At 31.4% G+C, this 19,330-nt stretch overlaps 1 protein-coding gene across 1 annotated transcript; it reads right to left on the bottom strand.

Moving 5' to 3' along the window:
- Positions 1-1,175: 1,175 nt before the first annotated feature.
- Positions 1,176-17,907, bottom strand: LOC107171142 (fatty acid synthase-like). Its single transcript, XM_089222395.1, has 32 exons — positions 17,546-17,907; positions 16,068-16,220; positions 14,642-14,815; positions 14,351-14,551; positions 13,168-13,406; positions 12,632-12,862; positions 12,348-12,545; positions 11,958-12,089; positions 11,650-11,880; positions 11,404-11,584; positions 11,273-11,337; positions 10,498-10,617; positions 10,256-10,419; positions 10,034-10,178; positions 9,836-9,952; positions 9,191-9,299; positions 8,865-9,116; positions 8,504-8,674; positions 8,259-8,413; positions 7,351-7,509; positions 6,982-7,293; positions 6,701-6,897; positions 6,381-6,629; positions 5,995-6,292; positions 4,571-4,750; positions 4,298-4,493; positions 4,008-4,197; positions 3,793-3,938; positions 3,135-3,628; positions 1,781-2,018; positions 1,392-1,589; positions 1,176-1,326 (listed from the first exon to the last, which is right to left on the bottom strand). The coding sequence occupies exons 1-31, from the start codon at positions 17,757-17,759 to the stop codon at positions 1,414-1,416; spliced, it is 6,087 nt and encodes a 2,028-aa protein (XP_089078521.1). The 5' UTR covers positions 17,760-17,907; the 3' UTR covers positions 1,176-1,326; positions 1,392-1,413.
- Between the last annotated feature and the right edge of the window lie 1,423 nt (positions 17,908-19,330).

Genomic DNA, 19,330 nt, shown 5'->3' with positions numbered 1-19,330 from the left:
TTCCTATTAAATGTGAATCTTAATATAAAACCAGAATTTTGATATCTCCATTATTTCGTGGGATATCGCAATGGGTAAATCTTCGCGGGACACTCTGTATAGTATATGGTGCGATCACGGTGACGATATTTCAGCGCGATGCTCTTTCGTCGCGAATCAACAGGTCGCTCAGGATTTTCGTCGAGTGAGTATAAATATATATCATAATATATATTATTATCATATTATATCATGTTTTGGTATGTGTACATATATATGTCGCACACTATATATAGGTACGTGCTATACTGCTATAGCGTTTCAATAAATTATAATATTGATCGATTCGATTTTACGAAACATCGCACATTCGCACAGATGTGTATCGCGTCAGAGTCATGTACGGAGACGTAGTCAGTCGTGCAGCGCAATTTTAGTGCAGCCGCTGTCGAAAATCCGCAGAGAAACCTAAGGCCGACGAGTGACTGTCGGCGCAGGTGACATCGAGGTGAATGCACTTAAATTACGAAATTATCATAATAATTAATCATCGTTATCATAACGATGGAAATTTAATAGATGATGGATTTTCACTCCTGTCAATAATAATGTCGAACAGCATACGTCGTCGAGTTAATAATATATATTATACAGTGCCTATATTTTATTTTAAATTAATAGGGTCAGCGAACGAAATATTCGAAACCTACTAAAACGTTTAATATAGTTAATATCATAATATAATATATATATATGAATGATATTATGATAAATAATTCGGTTTAAATGAATAATTTTTCAATATTTTGAACAAAAGTAATAATAATTATAATTATACGTCATGCTATTCAACATTCGACATGAAACGCACTAGTTTTCCGCTTCTTATATTTCAACTTGAGTTATGATCAATAATTATTATATGGGTCATGTTAATATCACGTTGTGTCTGGATTAAATTCCCAGTTATTTTTAGTGTGTATTATAAAAAAAGTAAAGTTAACGGAAAATCAAATACATTTTACGTGTTTAATTATTTTTACGTCCGCTCGTCATATACTAACATTACTAACTACAGTTATTACGATGTAAACGCCTTTGAAAATAAACTAACTTTTTTTTATATTTATATAAAGGACGTATGACGTTTATATTTTGAAACACCTATGGTGATTTATTGAGGGATAATAACAACATTATTTTATTGAAAGTAAACTGTTTATTCTAATTTTCTACGACATAACAATAACAATAATAACTATATATAATATCCATTAAATAGTACGGTATCAAACACGAAAAAAACGAGATTAAGTGATTTTCGAGACACAGCAACATCACACCAGCCTGTAAAAATAAAACTACTGTAACAAAAAAACGGAAATGGATATTATAGGATTGCTATTAAACACCTTAGACTCCGTCGCCGTATCACTAGTCGGAACCGAGTTCCCTGATTTTGTCGAACGTCAACTCTCTGATTTCTTTGGCACTGAGTTCGATGTTGAAGTCTTGTTCCAACACTTGTTTAATGTCAGTTCCCAGCAACGAGTCCAAGCCCAGTTCGGTCAGCGTGGATGTGCCCAAGATATTCTTTACGTCTTTGATACCTGCGTGTTTAGATTATATACAATACCGAAATATAAAAATCGATATAAATTGTTTCGTTATGGGATAGTGATAATAATATTTTTAAAAAAACTATCGGGCACGTGCAATACCCGAGAGATATTTTTTAGGCATTGAAGTCTATAAAAAATATCATCATATTGATGCGTGCATTTTTTTCTACTTTACTCACCTAAGATTTTGGCGATGGCGTCGACCGGGCCAACGGACACTGACTCAACGTTGGCCATCTTTTTTTCCGCGAGAACCGAACTCGAAAGCACGGCATGTTGCTGATTCAGGAAGTTGTCAACAACGTTCAGACATGAAGCGATCCTCTGAGGCAAACTACCACCAACAATCGCGTTGTTATCGTCCAACGCCTCCAAAACAGGACCTACGTCTCCAATTGCTGCCCATTCAACGACGGTCTGAAAATAGTTTTTATATATATATATATATTATACAATACCTTTGCTAGGACACGCTATTGTGGGACATTTTCGTAAAAATGGGACAGCATTTATATTTTATGAACGAAATTAAACACGACTGTAAAGTTAACGTGTGTCACTGTCTCATTAAGAATTTAAGTTAATTTTTTAAGTACCTTTGGCGTAACCCGACATGAAGTAAAACGCTGTAAACGCAAATATTTTGTTGGTGTTTTATTAGTATTAATTACCTACATTATAAATATAATTTTTTAATTTTGTTTGCAAATGACAAGATTTATTAATTGCCAATTATTAAATATTAACTATAATGATTGCATATAATCTAATGCAATATTTTAACATTTCAAATTACTCTTTTTCTATCTGGAATAAAACTGCGGCTATCCCATATCATGATTGGCGAGTGTTTAACAATTTGAATAAGTGATCAAAAATCTTAAAACTCGAAACGATTTTTTAAATTCTGAACGGATCGTAAATGTATTAATTGCAGACCAAAGTAGGTATATTGTTATTATTTAATTGGTGCCTGTAATCACTTAACCTTTTGGAATATTTTAAAACTTTGAGAATTCCAAACTTGCAAGGTGGTTTACGGTTAGAAAATTACTCCTATAGTAAACATTTTAGGGGATCAATACCAAACAAATCTCAACTATTTTCAAAATAATCATGAAAAAAAAAATGAAGGAAAAAGATAATTTTTACTCAAAATTAGTTTCATAATCGATTTTCTTATTTACCTATAGATACCTTTAGATAACTTCATAATAAATTCTCTTTCAAGGTAAATATATAAAAAAAACTTAAACACACAAAACGTACCAAATATATAGTAACAAAAAACATCCGTGTTTATTAGTGAGTATTATCATACTCTTTGGCACTGTAACGATTTTACCTACTTATCTTTATGTCTTTGTCTTTATCTACATAAAACAAATAGTAACTGTTTTGAGATTACGTATTTCAAATACACTTCCATTAACGCTAATAATTTTAAATGTATTTTTAAACTGGACGGGACGTAATTATTGTAAACTCGAAACGCGTTCGTCTTATGTTAGTAAAAACTTTGAAATCTATTACCGATGGGTATCCGGCCGCTTTTCGAGCTTCAGAGATCTTTCCTAACGCCGAGTCGGTGTAACCGTGGTCAGCTTGGCCGGCTGTTCCGTGACCAGAAGTTGCCGATGACCAGACGAAGAAGTATTTGAGATTTGGACATAGTTTTCGGGAAGCCGTGTCGAGATTGATGATGGACGCGGCTTTTTGGTTGTACGCTGACCGGAAATCTGCCACAGTCAAATCCGATGCTGAGACGCTGTGTAACACAGCTTCCACGTGGAATATTCCGGCGACCTGTCCCAAAAGGTTGGCTTCTTTCAACAGCGCTTCGGTTTCGTCCGGCTTAGTCGTATCGTATTCAATAATGGCAACCTCGATGTTCTTTTCTTTCCACCTACGCATGAACAACGATTGGAATCCGGTACGGACTCCACTGCTAGACACCAATACTACTTTTTTCGCACCTCTGGTCACCAAAAAGTTGGCCATTTGAAGACCAAAGTCGCTAAGACCGCCTGAAATATTGATTTGAAAATTAAAGAAAATCGTAGGAAACCAACAAAACGTTTAATTAAATTAAAAGTTTAGGCACAATCGTTTTGTAAAAAGAATAGGTACCTAAATATTTTATAATGTAATAAAACTATTTTTGTTTTTTTAAATTTAAATTCATACTTACCGATTACGACATAAGTCTTATCTGGGTCAACAAATGTTTTCGGTACTGCCAATACTTTTTTGGGCGCCGGAACGACCACTTTTTTTGATTCTTCATCGCGAACTTTCAATACAATTTTACCAAAATAGTCGAAACTTACGGTTTTTCTATGAAGTAAAATAAAATATTTAGACAAAAAATGTAAAAAAATTAAGTTCAAAATATGTATGACTTACTCGAAAGCTTCTAATAAACTCTCGTCAGAAGAGTACACAGTCGTGGGCAATGGCTGTACTTCACCGGTTTTGATTCCATTTGTTATATATTTGTAGAGCTCCTGTTTATCGAGTAATGAATATTTCCCGTGGAACAGACTCCTCAAGTTCATTTTTATGATTGTAATGTTCTTCAGGTTCCCGGTTATACCTAATTTAATTTGTGATCACGCGATTTAATTCATTACATTTTTATCTAGTGTAGTACAGATTTTATTATACATAACAGATTTACAGATAATTATACTCACCAATGGATTCGATCGCTTGTTTTTGTTTTTCAAACTCTACGACACGTCCACTTTCCGCCACAGTGTGAATGAAACTCTGTAGTTTAAATGGAGTGGACTCGAGTGTGTTGAAGATCAAATTTACACCATTTCCGTTGGTTTTCTCGAGTATTTCTTGTTCTGCGAACTGACTGTTGACGATATTGTCTTTGGGGATCTAAAACATGGTAAGAATTACGTTTAAAATCTAAAATGTGCAATCTTTCCACATAATATTATCGTTATACGACGGACCTTAGGGTACATATTTTGTAAGTAGTTTCTTTGCGATTCGTTCTGCACTCCAACGTATACTTTTACGTTGCTGTTTTGTAAGATGTTGAGGGCAGCTAAGACCGTGTAATTCGTACCAGAACTGAGGTACACCGTTTCGTTCGGTTGGAGTTTACCACGTATAAAAAGTCCATAATAAGCCTATAAAATAAAATAATATCTTATTAATCAAACGTTAAGTTACAATACTATTTAATTTATTTTCTGAGACTATAAATATTTAACCTATTGGAGTTTGAATAGAAAGCATTTATTTTATACATTGTCGAGATTTTTAGATTGTTTAGAAAGACACGGGTAGGTAAAATACACATTTTGAGTTAAGTAAAATAACATAAAAAGCCCTGTCAAGTTGATGTATTGGCCCTAAAATACAATCGAGAAAGTGGTAATAATATTTGAAGGGTCCAGTGCAACAACCTGGTATGTCCACTTTTGGAAATTGTTCAGGAGAAGAAAAAAAACATTTAAATTCTTTAATATTTGTCATACACTTTATGTTTATATAGAAAACATTTAGCATTCCTTTTTCTTTATTGATATTATGTATTCAAATTATAATTATATTAACACAAACAATGTTATGACCTATAAATAAGATAAATTTATGGACTTACCAGGTTTCTTGCTCTGAAATTTGGTTTCTTTCATTTTTAGTAAGATATACAATTTATTATATCGTTAATATGTGTGGTATTTTTTATATTTATTTTGAAAACATATAGCATTCATTATTATGAATCAATAATATGAATTAAAATTACAATTATAATAACACAAAAAAAGTTATGGCCTTATAATAGGATAAATTTATGGACTTACCAGGTTCTTGCTCATAAAATTGATTTTTATCATTTATCAGTATAACCAACATAATTAGTTTCGGAGCAAAAACCTTGTATGTCCGGACATACCAGGTTCTTGCTCTGAAATGAAATAACCTGGTAAGTCCATTTTGCTTATATCTCCGTAACTGATAATCGGACATACCGGTTTGTTACACCGAATTGTATAGATTTATTTCCTCATAAAGAAACCACGATAAAAATTTTTTTTGAAAAAGTGGACATACCAGGTTGTTGCACTGGACCCTTCATTTTTTTGAGAATAGACGTAGAACATTTTTTTAATGAATTGATCTTTTGCAAATTTTTGAGAAGGAGGAGAAGATGCTTATATATATATATATATATACATACATACATATATATATGATTTTGGGGTAACCGATGGTTTGTGTGGCTTAAAACCACATATAATTCAATTTTAAATTGTCAGGTGCTTAAATATTTATGCGCATATCGTATCCAACTAAAATATTTACGAATTCAACATGAAATAATACAATATTAATTGCATATTTGCATTATATAATAAATACTTACCAAAACGTACGCAACGGAAACCGTGGACGCTTGTTCGAGGGTCCACTTGTCGGGCACTTCCCATAGGGTAGAGCTGTCGGCTAATACATGTGTGGCGAGGGCGCTGCCGGACACCAATCCAAACACCCTTTGACCCTTTGCGTTGCGGCCGGCGAATTCTCGGCCCAAAAATGCGCCCTGGTCAGCAGTGTCCGTGTTGAAGAATGGCAACCACGAACGTTCAGCGAACAGGACGTCCATGTGATTCAGCGGTGCATAGTATACAGTACACAGTTCTTTTCCCGGATAGTCCTCGGGTCTGCGGAACAAACGACGGTTGAAAAAAACCAACCGATCTATTTCCCGTGTTTCGCGGAGAAAAATATTATTATTAATTATTTGGTTACTTGTAATATTGCAGGCGGCCTTCGATCCAGCTCAGCGTCGACAAGTCTCCAACCTTTCTTGTAGATATATACGCGTATTCTTTAGGCACAACCATATTTTCGGAATCGTCTCCCAACAGGAAATGTCGGTTGCTACCCCAGACACCGCCGCGGTAAACATTGATCAGCAGATCTTTTTTCAATTGCTTCTGGTAGAAATCGGAAGTTAACGAAAATGTTGGTGCTTTCGGATCTTCGATGAACAGACATCTAAATATTTACGAAACATGACGTAATTTAAAAATTAATTCTAAATTAATTTATGATTATATACGATTCACCTCAACGCGTTTCCGTTTTGTTCCAATCGAATACAATTTACAAAACCTAAAATTCCGGAATACTCGACACCTTGGCTAACTAAGAGCACTTGTTTATTTTCTTGTTCAGCCCGCTGTAGAGCAGATTTGAATGGTTCAATCCAAGCAAAATCATTTCCTGTGCAGTTTACCACAATCGGCGCTGACCAGTTCACATTCTGAACAAATTCCATATAATATTATTGTCTTCTGTCCCGTCGTATGTGTGGTGTACAAAATATTAAAATAATTTTTCTGTTTACCTTCCGAAGGAGAACGAATGTCTTATTATCTTTCGATCTTAAATTTGCTATCAATTCCAATCCTGTCGCGTTAAGTTGTTGTTCAGTTGGTTTTTTGCTTTCGACAAACAGTGCACAACCACCAACTTTTAAACTGTCAGCAGCGTTTTTCACCAAAACCGCGTTACTTAGCTGGTCAGCGACGATGACTAGATGACAGTTAGAATCGATCGGCTCCGGTCTGTACACATCCTTCTCCACTACTCGAACACCGAATTCATCGAGTTGTTCCGTGACAGGAGCTGGCAGGTCGGTAAACACTGTTACTTCCACCTATAAAAACATTAAATACTACTTTTTTTGTCTCATACTTAAATAATATACTCATACGCTGGGCATTGGCTCGGTGTTGATCACATCAATGACGGATTTTGCGTACAGTGATTCAAGTTTTCTCCCGGTTCCTACCTCGGCCACTTTCAACTTGAAAGCACCTCCGCTGTTTTCGAAAGCTAATTGAACACATGTGTCCAGAGCGTATATTGTCGGCTATAAACAACAGTGACGTATTAAAATACGATTTTAATAATATAATATCGTCCCTATTACAATTAGTTTCCGTTGCATTTTTACGCAGTTTTATACAAAACTTGATGTTCATGATTTTCAGACAAGTCGAAATCGCCCAACGAAACAAATTCACTCGATTTACCATGTGTCATATAAAACTGAGATAAGGTTGTGAATTTGAGTTTTGTTTTAAATATTCACTAATACGCGGGAAATAATCGATTTATAATTTAAATCGATATCATGTCTAGAATAGCCGTAAGAGCATTTGTTCCCGTATTTTTTGAATATACTTCGTATAGTAATTGTCTTGGCGATTCGAAAATCAAAAAGGATAAATATTAATTTGACTTATACGTTGTACGAGTTATATTTGTATACTTCAAATATGACTGATAAACATTTCATATTTCACGGGAGAAAAAACTGTTTAAGCAATTTGAATTAGAAGGTTTTCGAGTTCTCAAGATTAAAGTTATCGTATAACCTACATAACCTATTTGTTCATACCTAAGTTAAGTTGTTATAGTTTGTTTTATCGGGTACGAGACATCTAGTTGACATTTATATAATAATCATAATATTAATTCTATTGATGTAGCAGTTGATAATATTTAGGTTAAAATAGTATTAATAGGTTAGACAATACTATTGAATGTGTTAGATATAGACAATAGGTAATAAGTGCATAATATTATATTATAGTTATACATAATTTTGTTATTTACCGTATCAGAAATGTATGGTTGGAAAGTGTAAAACTCTAAATTAGGATCTTTTTGACCTTTGTTTCTTATTGGAACCTCTTCTAATTGTAACCCTCGGACTTCAACGCTTCCGGCTTTAATTACATCAACGTACTTGTGATAAATAGCTGGGATGACTATAAATTATAATATTACACATACGTAAAAAAAAATGTGATATTTTTCTTTCAAAAACTTAATTGTTTATAAGGTTATTAGTTTATTACCATTTTCATCAGATGAGTTTTCAGCTTGTTTTTGTTGTTTAGTAGGATTAATGACTACCTTTTTTACGAATTTTGGAGTATACAAGTTATAATTATCCAACTGCAATACTGGTATTTGAAACAGATTTTCTAAAAATGCTAACCAATTTCCATTGAAATTTACGTGGTATCCTAATATAAAAAAATACATTTATTTAAAATAATATTTCGTAGATGAAATTCAAAACTAAATCATTTGATTTTAAGTATGATTTTATTTAGCAAGTGCATATAATTTTTATGTAACATAATTATATACTATTAAGTATGATACATCTTTAGATTTTTAAACTAAATTAAATTGATTTAGAGATTAGTTTACCTTCTTGATCAATTTTTTGGATCCCTCTGAATGAATCATGGTAGTCGTAACCTTTCAAACGCAATTCTTTATAAACGTCAGTTGAATCTAACGGTAAGTATTGAGGTTTTTTGTTTTTAGGCGTTGCCAACTTCAATAATTCTTTATCAATCGTAGCCGAAGTGCTAATTTGACCAGAAGCTACAATTGTACCGGATTCTTTGAGTTCAAATTCTCCAGACGACAGTACGTTCAAAACAAACTTAACAACTCCTAAATAAAAATAGAAAATATTGGTACGTTAAAATGTTAAATAGTTTAAAAATATTAATTTTTCATTTCATTACCATGTTCTGGAATGAGCGTCTTCCTTAAAAATTCCACATTCTTGAATACAACTGGCAGTTCGTTTTGCTCTTGATGTAATAACTCGGCAAAACCTTGCCATACTAACGACTAAAAATAAAATAAAATTTATTTTAAATACGAGTTTAGTGATTTCTTTCACTGATTCTGTTTAATTTTTTTTATTATTATTCATATATAAATTATGTTTAAACCTTGCATTATTATTAAAATGAAGATATAAAATAATAATAATAATAATAAATATTTTCAAACATGCTAGTATAAGCCAATGGTCGTAATATGTCCACAAAAACAGTTTTAATAATATTGTAATATAAACACACACTAAAATATTGTATTTTTTATTGCACACACAGTTTTATATCGGCATTAGTATTTCTTCTACTTTTAGCCGCATGACCGATATTTCGTTATTTTAGTTTTTGAGTTCATAAAGTATACAAATATTGATATACATTTGAATAACAAACACTAATTAACTATTAATAAGGTAATAGTTAGTATTATATTAAATGATATTGCGATTCATTTAATATTCATTTTTAATTTCCTTTTACTAGACAGATAGTGCCATGTAAATATACCTTTTACTTTATTATAATGATTATCAATTAAACACTTACCAAGTATCCAGCGTAAGGTAAGATGAATAAGTCGTCTATTCTGTTGTTTTTCAAAAAGCTGAATTGATTGGAATTGACATCTACAGTGAGTACGATTTCACCAGATTTAGAAGATGGCTGCAATACGCATAAACAAATTTTCGTTTGAATGATTTTAATCACAAGACAGTATTGGTTTTAAGGTGAAGATAATATTACCTTCCCGCAGAATTTAACTACGTTCCATTCAATAGAATGATCCCATTCGACCAATGATTGGATCATTGGTGTACGTGCGGATACGGGGAATTTAACCGGTGGATATAGGTGTTCAATTTTGGGTTGAAGACCGGCATTAAACAAGCTAAAACACGAATACAACAATTAATGAGCATGCCAATATTTTTCTCAGTAATTAGGTAAATATTTTGATTCGCGTACTCTCCGACGCTCAGCAACAGTTGTTTATAAATATCATTAGAATCTTTGATCAGGGTTATGTGTCTGGCGTTAGAGTTTAAGTTATTTGCAATATAGTTTTGCACTTCTGTTTGAGCGAGGATTTGAACGTAAATCGCTTTTTCTGGGCATTTCGCCAACAAATTCTATTAAACAGTATATATTTACAGTTAACAAAACCATATGTTATAATACTGTTATGGTTTAAATAATTGCATACATACCTGAAGTGATGGCTGTGTGGATAAGCTATTGACAAAGTATGTCGATGACACCGGCTGGTTTCCTAATGACTGCGAAGCGCTAATCCATCGAGAAGAAGAGGACCTTGGTTTAGTAATGATCTGAAGTAAAATAAAAAAATAAACAATGTGTACTACAGAAAAAAAAATGGGTTTAGTCAAAACATTTATCGAATAGTATTTTAGTAATATTCAAATTACTGTATTCATAAGTATTTTAAAAAATGTATAAAGAAAAAAGAAAAAATCAACTTTATATTTTTCCTTGAATTAAAAATTTAGTTTTAAAATTCTGATACTTGGAATTTTTAAGTACACAAACCGTTGTTTTCAAAATAATAGGTTGTCTATTGTGTACTGTAATTTGTTTAGTAAATATATTTTCTGAAAATGTTGGCGTATTCAAAAAACAAATTCAAACGAGTGGTCAATTATACATTTTTTTTTTAACTACCTACTAAGGATAATAGTCCTCAAAAATATTACAAAAAAATAAATATTTATATATATTTATATAATAGTTTTAGTATTGGATCTAGTATAATACTTAAAATTATTTGACCATTTTTAAAAATTATAAATAGTGATTGATTAATATTATTTCTAACATTTTCAAATTACCATTATATCCATTATCATGGGCCTATTATTGTCTTTTGTAGACAAAGTGAAATAATTCAAAAACTATTCGCTTGAAATTTTAATTTTAATTATATAAGTTGATTGATTTCGAACTAAATATGACGTGAATACTTACGGATTGTAAAGCGGTCTCTAATTTTTTGGACACTTTTGATACGTTCTGAGAAGATAATACGGGTCCTAAAGGTAAAAATCAAAATTATTAGATTTCATTTCCGATATTTGTCAATTACTTGAATTCCTTACCACTTTGAGAAGGAGTGATTTTTGCTTCAGCCAATACGCTACCAATAGCATATGCCGACAATACTGCTTCATCTGCTGTCAAAACGCCTTCCGCGTATGCAGCCGCTAGTTCACCAAGCGATTCTCCGACAATGTAATCTGGAGTTATTTCCAGTTTAGCGAGTACGTGCAAGAGAGCGACCTAAAGTCATAAAAATGTTGATAAAAATGTTTTTGAACTGGTGTAGTATTATGATAAACGTATACTTGAACAACGGTCGTAGCTACGACAGACATAGATGGATCATTTATTGTTACGGGATCTGTATTTCTCAACATTGAAAGTAAATTAAACCCTTTTTGATTTAACAAATTCGCGCTCTGCGTGATGGACTCATTGAACACATGCAAACGTTTTAATTGTTTACCCACATCAGACCAATAGGCCTCCACACCGGGTAAGACAAAAACAACTGGTTTTTTTTGTTGGTCAAACTCCTGAAATGTGTAAAGTATGTTGAAATAGTATACATTTGAAATAACTAACAAATTTCCATCAGTTTTTGTTATCTTACAGCGATTTTACGGTGTTTGTCGTACATTCCATTAAACAGTATATAACCTCTGTATTTGTGGCCAAATATGTTTTCGCTGTGGACTCCATACAACAAGGCATAGAACTCTTTGTCCCTGGGCATTTGATCGATCTAACAGTAAACGAAGTCTATTGAAGTCATATGAAATTTAAAAATATTTCTAAGAAGAAATGTAATAGTTTCATAAAAGTAATTTAAAGATGAAACCTAAACGTGTAAATTTTTTATACATACTAAAATTATAAATATGCTGAATTTTAAAATGTATCTGTTGGAAATTAAAAATTCTAAAATTTAATTTCCTCCTTTTATCATTAAGTATAAAATACCATGGTAAAAAATCATAAGAACAAACAATAAAATAATTACTCGGTTTATCATGTAATTTATGGCACTTTCGTTTCTGGCTGACACAGCCACCAATCTAGGTAAATCCTCTTCTAGTACTTGCTGTTCTTTCTTCTGCTGAGTGTACGACTTCATCAGACAATGTCCATTGGCACCACCCACTCCAAAAGAGTTGACTGCGACAATACCGCCGTCCCATGGAACGACGTTTTCCACGACCTTAATGATAATAATAATAAAAAAAAAATTAACGACTACCGCTTAGATCGATACAACGCGTCAATTGACGTGGCGGTTGTACTAACGGTTAATCTCCCGTCTACCAGGGCAGGGATGTCCGGGTTCGGTATGTTGTAATGCAAGTTGGGAGGTAAAAGTCTACATTCCATGGCCACGAGGACTTTTATGACAGCGGACAAGGCGGAAGCCGGTTCTCCGTGCCCCATGTTCGATTTGAGAGCGCCGATGAGGAGTGGAGATGTCCTCCCTTTGCAGAACACTTCGACGATTGCGCCAACTTCTTGACGATCGCCCACCTGAAAAATCACATGTTTTAAATAAATAGCATTATTATGTGAAAAAGGGATTAACATGCTTGTCTACTTTAAGCGCATCGATTGTAATATGATTATTTTCAATAATTTATCGCCACAATAAATAGTTATAATGTTTATTTTTTTTATTTATTATTATTGTAACGAAAAAATAATAGTAATAATAATATCTGATTTGAATTTTTGTTTAATGAATTGCGACTCTGTTAAATCCGTAACATTGTTTTTGAAAAGTGTATGTTCTATTTGATATTATTTTATTATAATTTTTAGCGGAAAAAACTCACCTTAGTGGCAGACCCATGAGCTTCCATGAAAGTCAAATGAGTCGATTTAACGCCGACCTCTTCTTGGACTTGCCTAAACAGAGAGATTTGCATTTCTTGCGAAGGGAATGTGATACCCTCGTCTTTGTAACCGTCAGCGTTACTTCCCGTATTCAACAAACCTGCGTAGATGCGCTTGGCCATTTTGGATTTTTGTAAAAGCACGGCGACAATACCCTCTGATCGCACGTATCCATCGCCTATTCAAATAGTAGAACAGGTACGTTTTAATGAATTTGAGTTAATTTTTAATTGGGTTATACATCACCATCACATATTATTTATGATTTCGTTTCCTATATTTAGTGCTTATGGCCGTTTAAATATATATATATATATATGCATATAGATGCAATTGCCAGGGGATTATATTTAATTTGTTAAATATAATACAATTTGTTGTGCAGTTAGTGTTCAGTGTCGAGTTTACTTCGTCATTGAGAAGTAAGTCACTACAATGTATGTGTTGAGTTCGAATTTAGTGATAAATCATTGCATACGAAAAACCATTATGATGAGTGATGTCAGCCTATATTTTTACTAAGAAAATATTTTATGATATTATTGATAAGATTGTTATTCTTCGTTTAAATATCTAATTTCGTCTAAAGACACAAACCATAAAAAAAAACGAAGATTTCTTTTGCTTTTAAATAACTTTAAAAAAATAAATAATTTAATAGGTTTATAAAAAATTAACATTGAATGAATCTATCAAGTAACTATCTACGACAAAATTGCAACAAAATATCAAAACCGATTGAAATAAAATAGTAAATTCACGGGTAAATATCCATTATCCGTTGTCAAAAAGTTATCAAAAATTAATTTGACTTTCTGGTAACCAAAGTCTGTTGTTGTTATACATAGAAAAACGGGTAAAGAATGTATCGTATCAAAATTTTAAATACGTTTAAGTTAAGTATTATAAAAACGTATTTTTTATATTTTTCAAATGGTGTATGTAGGTACAAGTACAACCTTGTATTATATTTTCAAACTTGTTGACAACGGAATATATGATTTTAATAAAGCGTTAAAATATTTTGAAAAATAATTGTTATCATGTACAAAAAATACTAATATAAACATTTGGTAAAAATTTCAAGTGCATGTGTGTGCACGTTATAATATTATGTTATACCTTCAGCATCGAACGATCGGCACTTGCCACCGGGCGACAACATGTTCAGATTTTGGAACATGAGCGATACAGTCGGATTCAACACCAAATCGACACCCGCTACGATACAGTTTTCGCAAACACCGTCTTGAATGAGTTTGAAGCCTTGATGGAGCGCAATCAAACTGGTAGAAGACGCCGTATCGATGGAGTAACTAGGTCCTGATATTCAAACAATGATATACAATATTTCCCAATCAGCTAGCTGGTGTCGATAGTAGATTAGCGATAAGAGAATATTATTTTACTCACCTTTAAGGTCGAAGTAGTTGGATACACGATTAGCACTCATCGTTCTCGAGGTGCCTATAAATTCGTAACCATTAACAATTTCTGGGTCTTTGGACCACCAATCGCACGTTTCACTTGATGACAGAGCCACAACCACACCGGTTCGAGTACCCTTCAAAGCCATCGGATGAAGTCCTAAAAAAATTCAACGTTTTATTTGTGATTATTTTTTTTATTAAATGTAGATAAATGTAACTTTCCGTATAGGTCAAATTTTATTTTATTAAATATTTATGATTTATCGTAACTCTTTAAAAAATTATAAAAGTTTTTCTAAAATTGATTGCGTATATACAAACAATTTTTTGCAAATATTTTATCTTCATTGAATAATTTATATCATCAATTTATATTTAAGCAAATTTACCTTTTCTTTAAAAAAAAAATTAATATCTTAGGCATTTAGTCTACAGTTAGGTATTTATATTTTACAACTATTAATGTTATCATTTTTATTTTCATTTTTTTACTGAGTAAATTATATAAGTACTTTATAAATTGAACACTTTACTGTATACTAATAGATTACTGATTAATTGATACAAACAAAGTGGTTCTTTCATCATGGTCCAGACAATAACTCATGAGAATATTAAAGACTAAATACTAATGATATGAAATGGAGGGTACTAAAAAAAAAAAAAAAAATACATATAAAAATATAGAATAAAAATTTGCATTTACTCTTGTGGTATTAAATAGTATATGACTAAAATAATAAAACTAGTTAGAAATGATTTATGAGTTGGCTTTAGAGTAGGTACTTACTACGGTACACGCTTTTAAAATATTTATATATATTTATCGGTTTTGTGATTATGTGAACAATTCAACAATTCTCAACAAATTAACCGTTTTCAATACAAGTTTAGTTCTTAGAGACTCAGATTTATTGTGTCTTTATCCATTATTTTTCAACTTAATGTTATGTTATTTAGAGGAACTTATACGTGAATATAATACTTGCTAACGCAATAATTGGTACACAGAAGAAAAAAAGTTACTTATTACCTACTTATTAGGTTCTACGTATATACACCACAGATAGATTACACATCACGGTTTCATCATTTATACTCTGTCAACTCTTTAACTCTAAGTAGTACAGCTAGCATTATATCGTTAAAACATTTTCAGCTCACAATGGGTTTGAATCATAATACGAACAATAATTTTAATCTACATTCAAAAATCAACAATCAATTTTGAAAAACATAATTTTTTTACCGTTTTATATACCGTATTCCATTATTATAATGTTACGCATTAATCAGTTTTTATTGCATAATCTTTTAATATATTTTTAATTTAAATCCATATAAAAAATTGTAATATTGTTGATGTCACAACAAATAAAAGTTTTAAATGATATAAAAACTGATCCAACCTGCGTCGACGATTGCTTCGTAAACAACTTCCAACAACATTCTTTGTTGCGGGTCACTACGTTCAGCCAAAGCAGGAGGGTAGCCAAAAAATTCAGCGTCGAATTGGCTAATGTCCTTCATTTTTCCAGTTCTCATGATGGCACCATAAAGACCTAGAAAATATATTAAAAACTTACAGGAGTCGTCATAAGAAATTAAGCATGTTTTTATTTAAAAAAGTGTTAAATAATATACGTATTTATTGAAAATATTAATGGATTTTTTAAATAAATATTTTTTCCCCAAAAAAGGATCTAAGCACTGGTTTTCATTTCTCATGTTGGAAGAAAATTATTTAAAACAAAACAAAATGTTACAATTAGAATAAAAGTTTTAAGTTCGACAGTAGCATAAATTAATTTTTAATGTATCAAAAGTTAATTTTCTTTATATACAGAGTGTCCCCTGAGGATATATGTACTCATCGTACTCATTAGCCGTAGAGGGGTCTCGCCGCCCTGCAGATAAAAACAAGTTTTTTGTCGTTTTGTCTATTATCTAAAAAAATTATTAAAAATCGTGACATTAATGAAAATAAAATGTTGAAAGGTCAAAATTTTTAGAAAAATAAACTCTATAAAATAGGTAGGTATCTTTATTTTTTCCAAACATTAAAAAATAATTTTTTTAACTTTTTTCACCAAACATTTTAATTGAATTAAAAAATAAAATTAATGTAGCCTTTGTCTATGTGAGTCTAATAGAAAATTGCTTGTGTGGCAATACTTTTCAAATACTTATTTTTTAAGCATTCAATACCGTATTTTGAATACTTTTTACGAATATTCGGAAAACTTTTTAACGTCCAATCAAATATTGAAAATAATTTCACTCTTTTTCCGTCATAGAAATCACTTATGTATTTGTATATATATATTATATACATATAATATATAAATATATATACGCAAAATATTTTATAGTAATATATTATTTTGTTTTCTACTATTTTTAGTGGGACATTAATGTTATTTTTCAATTTTGTAGCAACGAGCGCTAGCGATGACTATAAGATATTATTATGACTTCAGGATTTCCCTATACTAAGTAATGAACTAATTCCTATTATACTATGTAAATTTTTATCCCCTCACCCCAAAAATAGATCCTAGTAGCGCCACTGGATTTGAATATAATTTATAACTAATATAGATAGCCAAATAGGCGTGTGTATATCGAAATTATTATAATGTTTATTTATAATTTTATAAACACGCTGAATTGAAAAAAAAAATAAAAATAATTTTACTATATAGAAATCTATTAAAAAATCATCTAAAAAAAGTATTCCGAATACTTGGGAATATTATCATCATATATAGTACTTGAATACACGTTCTAAATACTTTTTTATGTATTCGAAATACTTTTAAACATTATTTTACCCAAGTCTGTTTATGCAACTACTATATCATACAAGTACGACACCACAGCTTACCGGTTGGCCATCTCCTGGGTTCCGCGTTGACCATGTCCTCGCCAGCGTACAACTTCTGCCTCATCTCGTCGATGCTGTCGCATTCGGGAAAACGCCCGGAAAATCCGGATATGACGATGTCTTCGGGCCGGAAGCCGAACTCGTCCGACAGCACGTCGGGCTCGACGGTGGCGGCGGCTGGAGCGGTGTCTAATTCGCAAGCGTTCGGTGCCATCGTGTAGAGAGCGGACAACAATGCCTACTACGGCAAGCGTTTAGATCGAACGGATGTTTAACTTTTATGACGTGTTTATAAATAATAATTGGTCAATATAATGTATTGCGTTCTATCGTCGCCGAAGTGGATGCACGAAATAAGACTTTTCAGCGTTAGTCATCTCTATTAAGTACTCTGACCATGCATGTTACGGATCGTTTTTTTTTCTTCTCACCGCTGAAACGGTCGATTTTTTTTCTTCTAGCGCAAAACCAAACGGAAAGTTACGCAAACAGTGTTGGATAACTAACGTATAAATTACGATATATGATTTTTTTTTTTTTTTAAATCTTATTTTATCAATCCTTTGACGACTTTTACATCGAATAACTGCCACCGATCGCAGAGGTCGTATTTGGTTTTATTTTTTATTTTTACGAAACTATGTTACACAATAATGTTATGTGTGTGATAATATTATATTATGGTAACTCTATTATATGAATAGATAAAATGACACAAAAAAATTGTGCACGATGATTAAAGCATACATTTTAAAAATTGATTTTCCGCCTAAATGTAGATTCAAGGCTTATAGTTTTTTGAATTTTCTGTTTCAAACGATAATATTAAATGAAAATACGTTAACTCAATATCACAATCTCCAATTTTCGTTTACAATACAAATGAATTATTTATTAATAATAATACTGTATTATAAAATACAGTTATTGGTTTACACATTATTTTTTGAAAAGTACAGAAAAAAAAACATAAGTTTTGTCTTTTGTCAGCGTTATACCGTTTTAATTTGTTTCTAGATGCATATTCATTGGTCTTAGGAATAATGAAACAAGGTACAAGCAGGCGATATTTCTCTAATATAAAACATTAATTATTTCAAAAACTATCATCGTTAAGTATTGATATTATTTTTAAAAATTGTTTTGTTATTATTATTATTATTATTGTTAATTGAATTATATAAATAGGTATATTTTTTTTTTAACATCATGCGTTTTTAATTTCATATGCTAAAGCAAGACAATATTTTTACGTTATATATAGGTACCGTGATTTTAAGTGAAAACGTTTTGTCATCCGATGAACAGAATAAATATCAACCCCGTAGAAACTTTAAATTCGGCCATAATGTTAGGCTAATAATAAAATTCAATAATAATTTTTAATTTTAATACTAGTTGGAATGTCTTTCCTTTTTTCTTTCTTTATAGTAATTTATCTTACGATGTAAGGTTGAACTAAATTTTTGCCAAAAACACTGCATTAATTATTATGTTATTAATAATGATTTTTTTTTTTATTATTATTAAACGAAATATACCCTGGGTTGAGATTACATTATTGACAACTATATTGTTTACAATTTTCATATTTTATTTTGTAGTTCTGTCTCTGTGATGAACTTGATGATGGCAATAATGATTTATTTTAATAGTTTAATATACATTACACATTATTGTTGTTTCTAATATAGTAATATGGCATATGAATAATTATTTGGAATAACTATAGTGTTACGAAAAGATTAAAAATTTAATTTGAATTTCCGGTGGATATTTTTCTTG

Source organism: Diuraphis noxia, unplaced genomic scaffold (genome assembly GCF_037042655.1).
Source record: "Diuraphis noxia isolate RWA-SAM2 unplaced genomic scaffold, SU_Dnox_SAM2 contig0003, whole genome shotgun sequence".
Taxonomy (NCBI): Eukaryota; Metazoa; Arthropoda; class Insecta; order Hemiptera; family Aphididae; genus Diuraphis; species Diuraphis noxia.
Note: the sequence above shows the minus strand (reverse complement) of the source record. Positions and strands in the feature narration are given on the sequence as shown.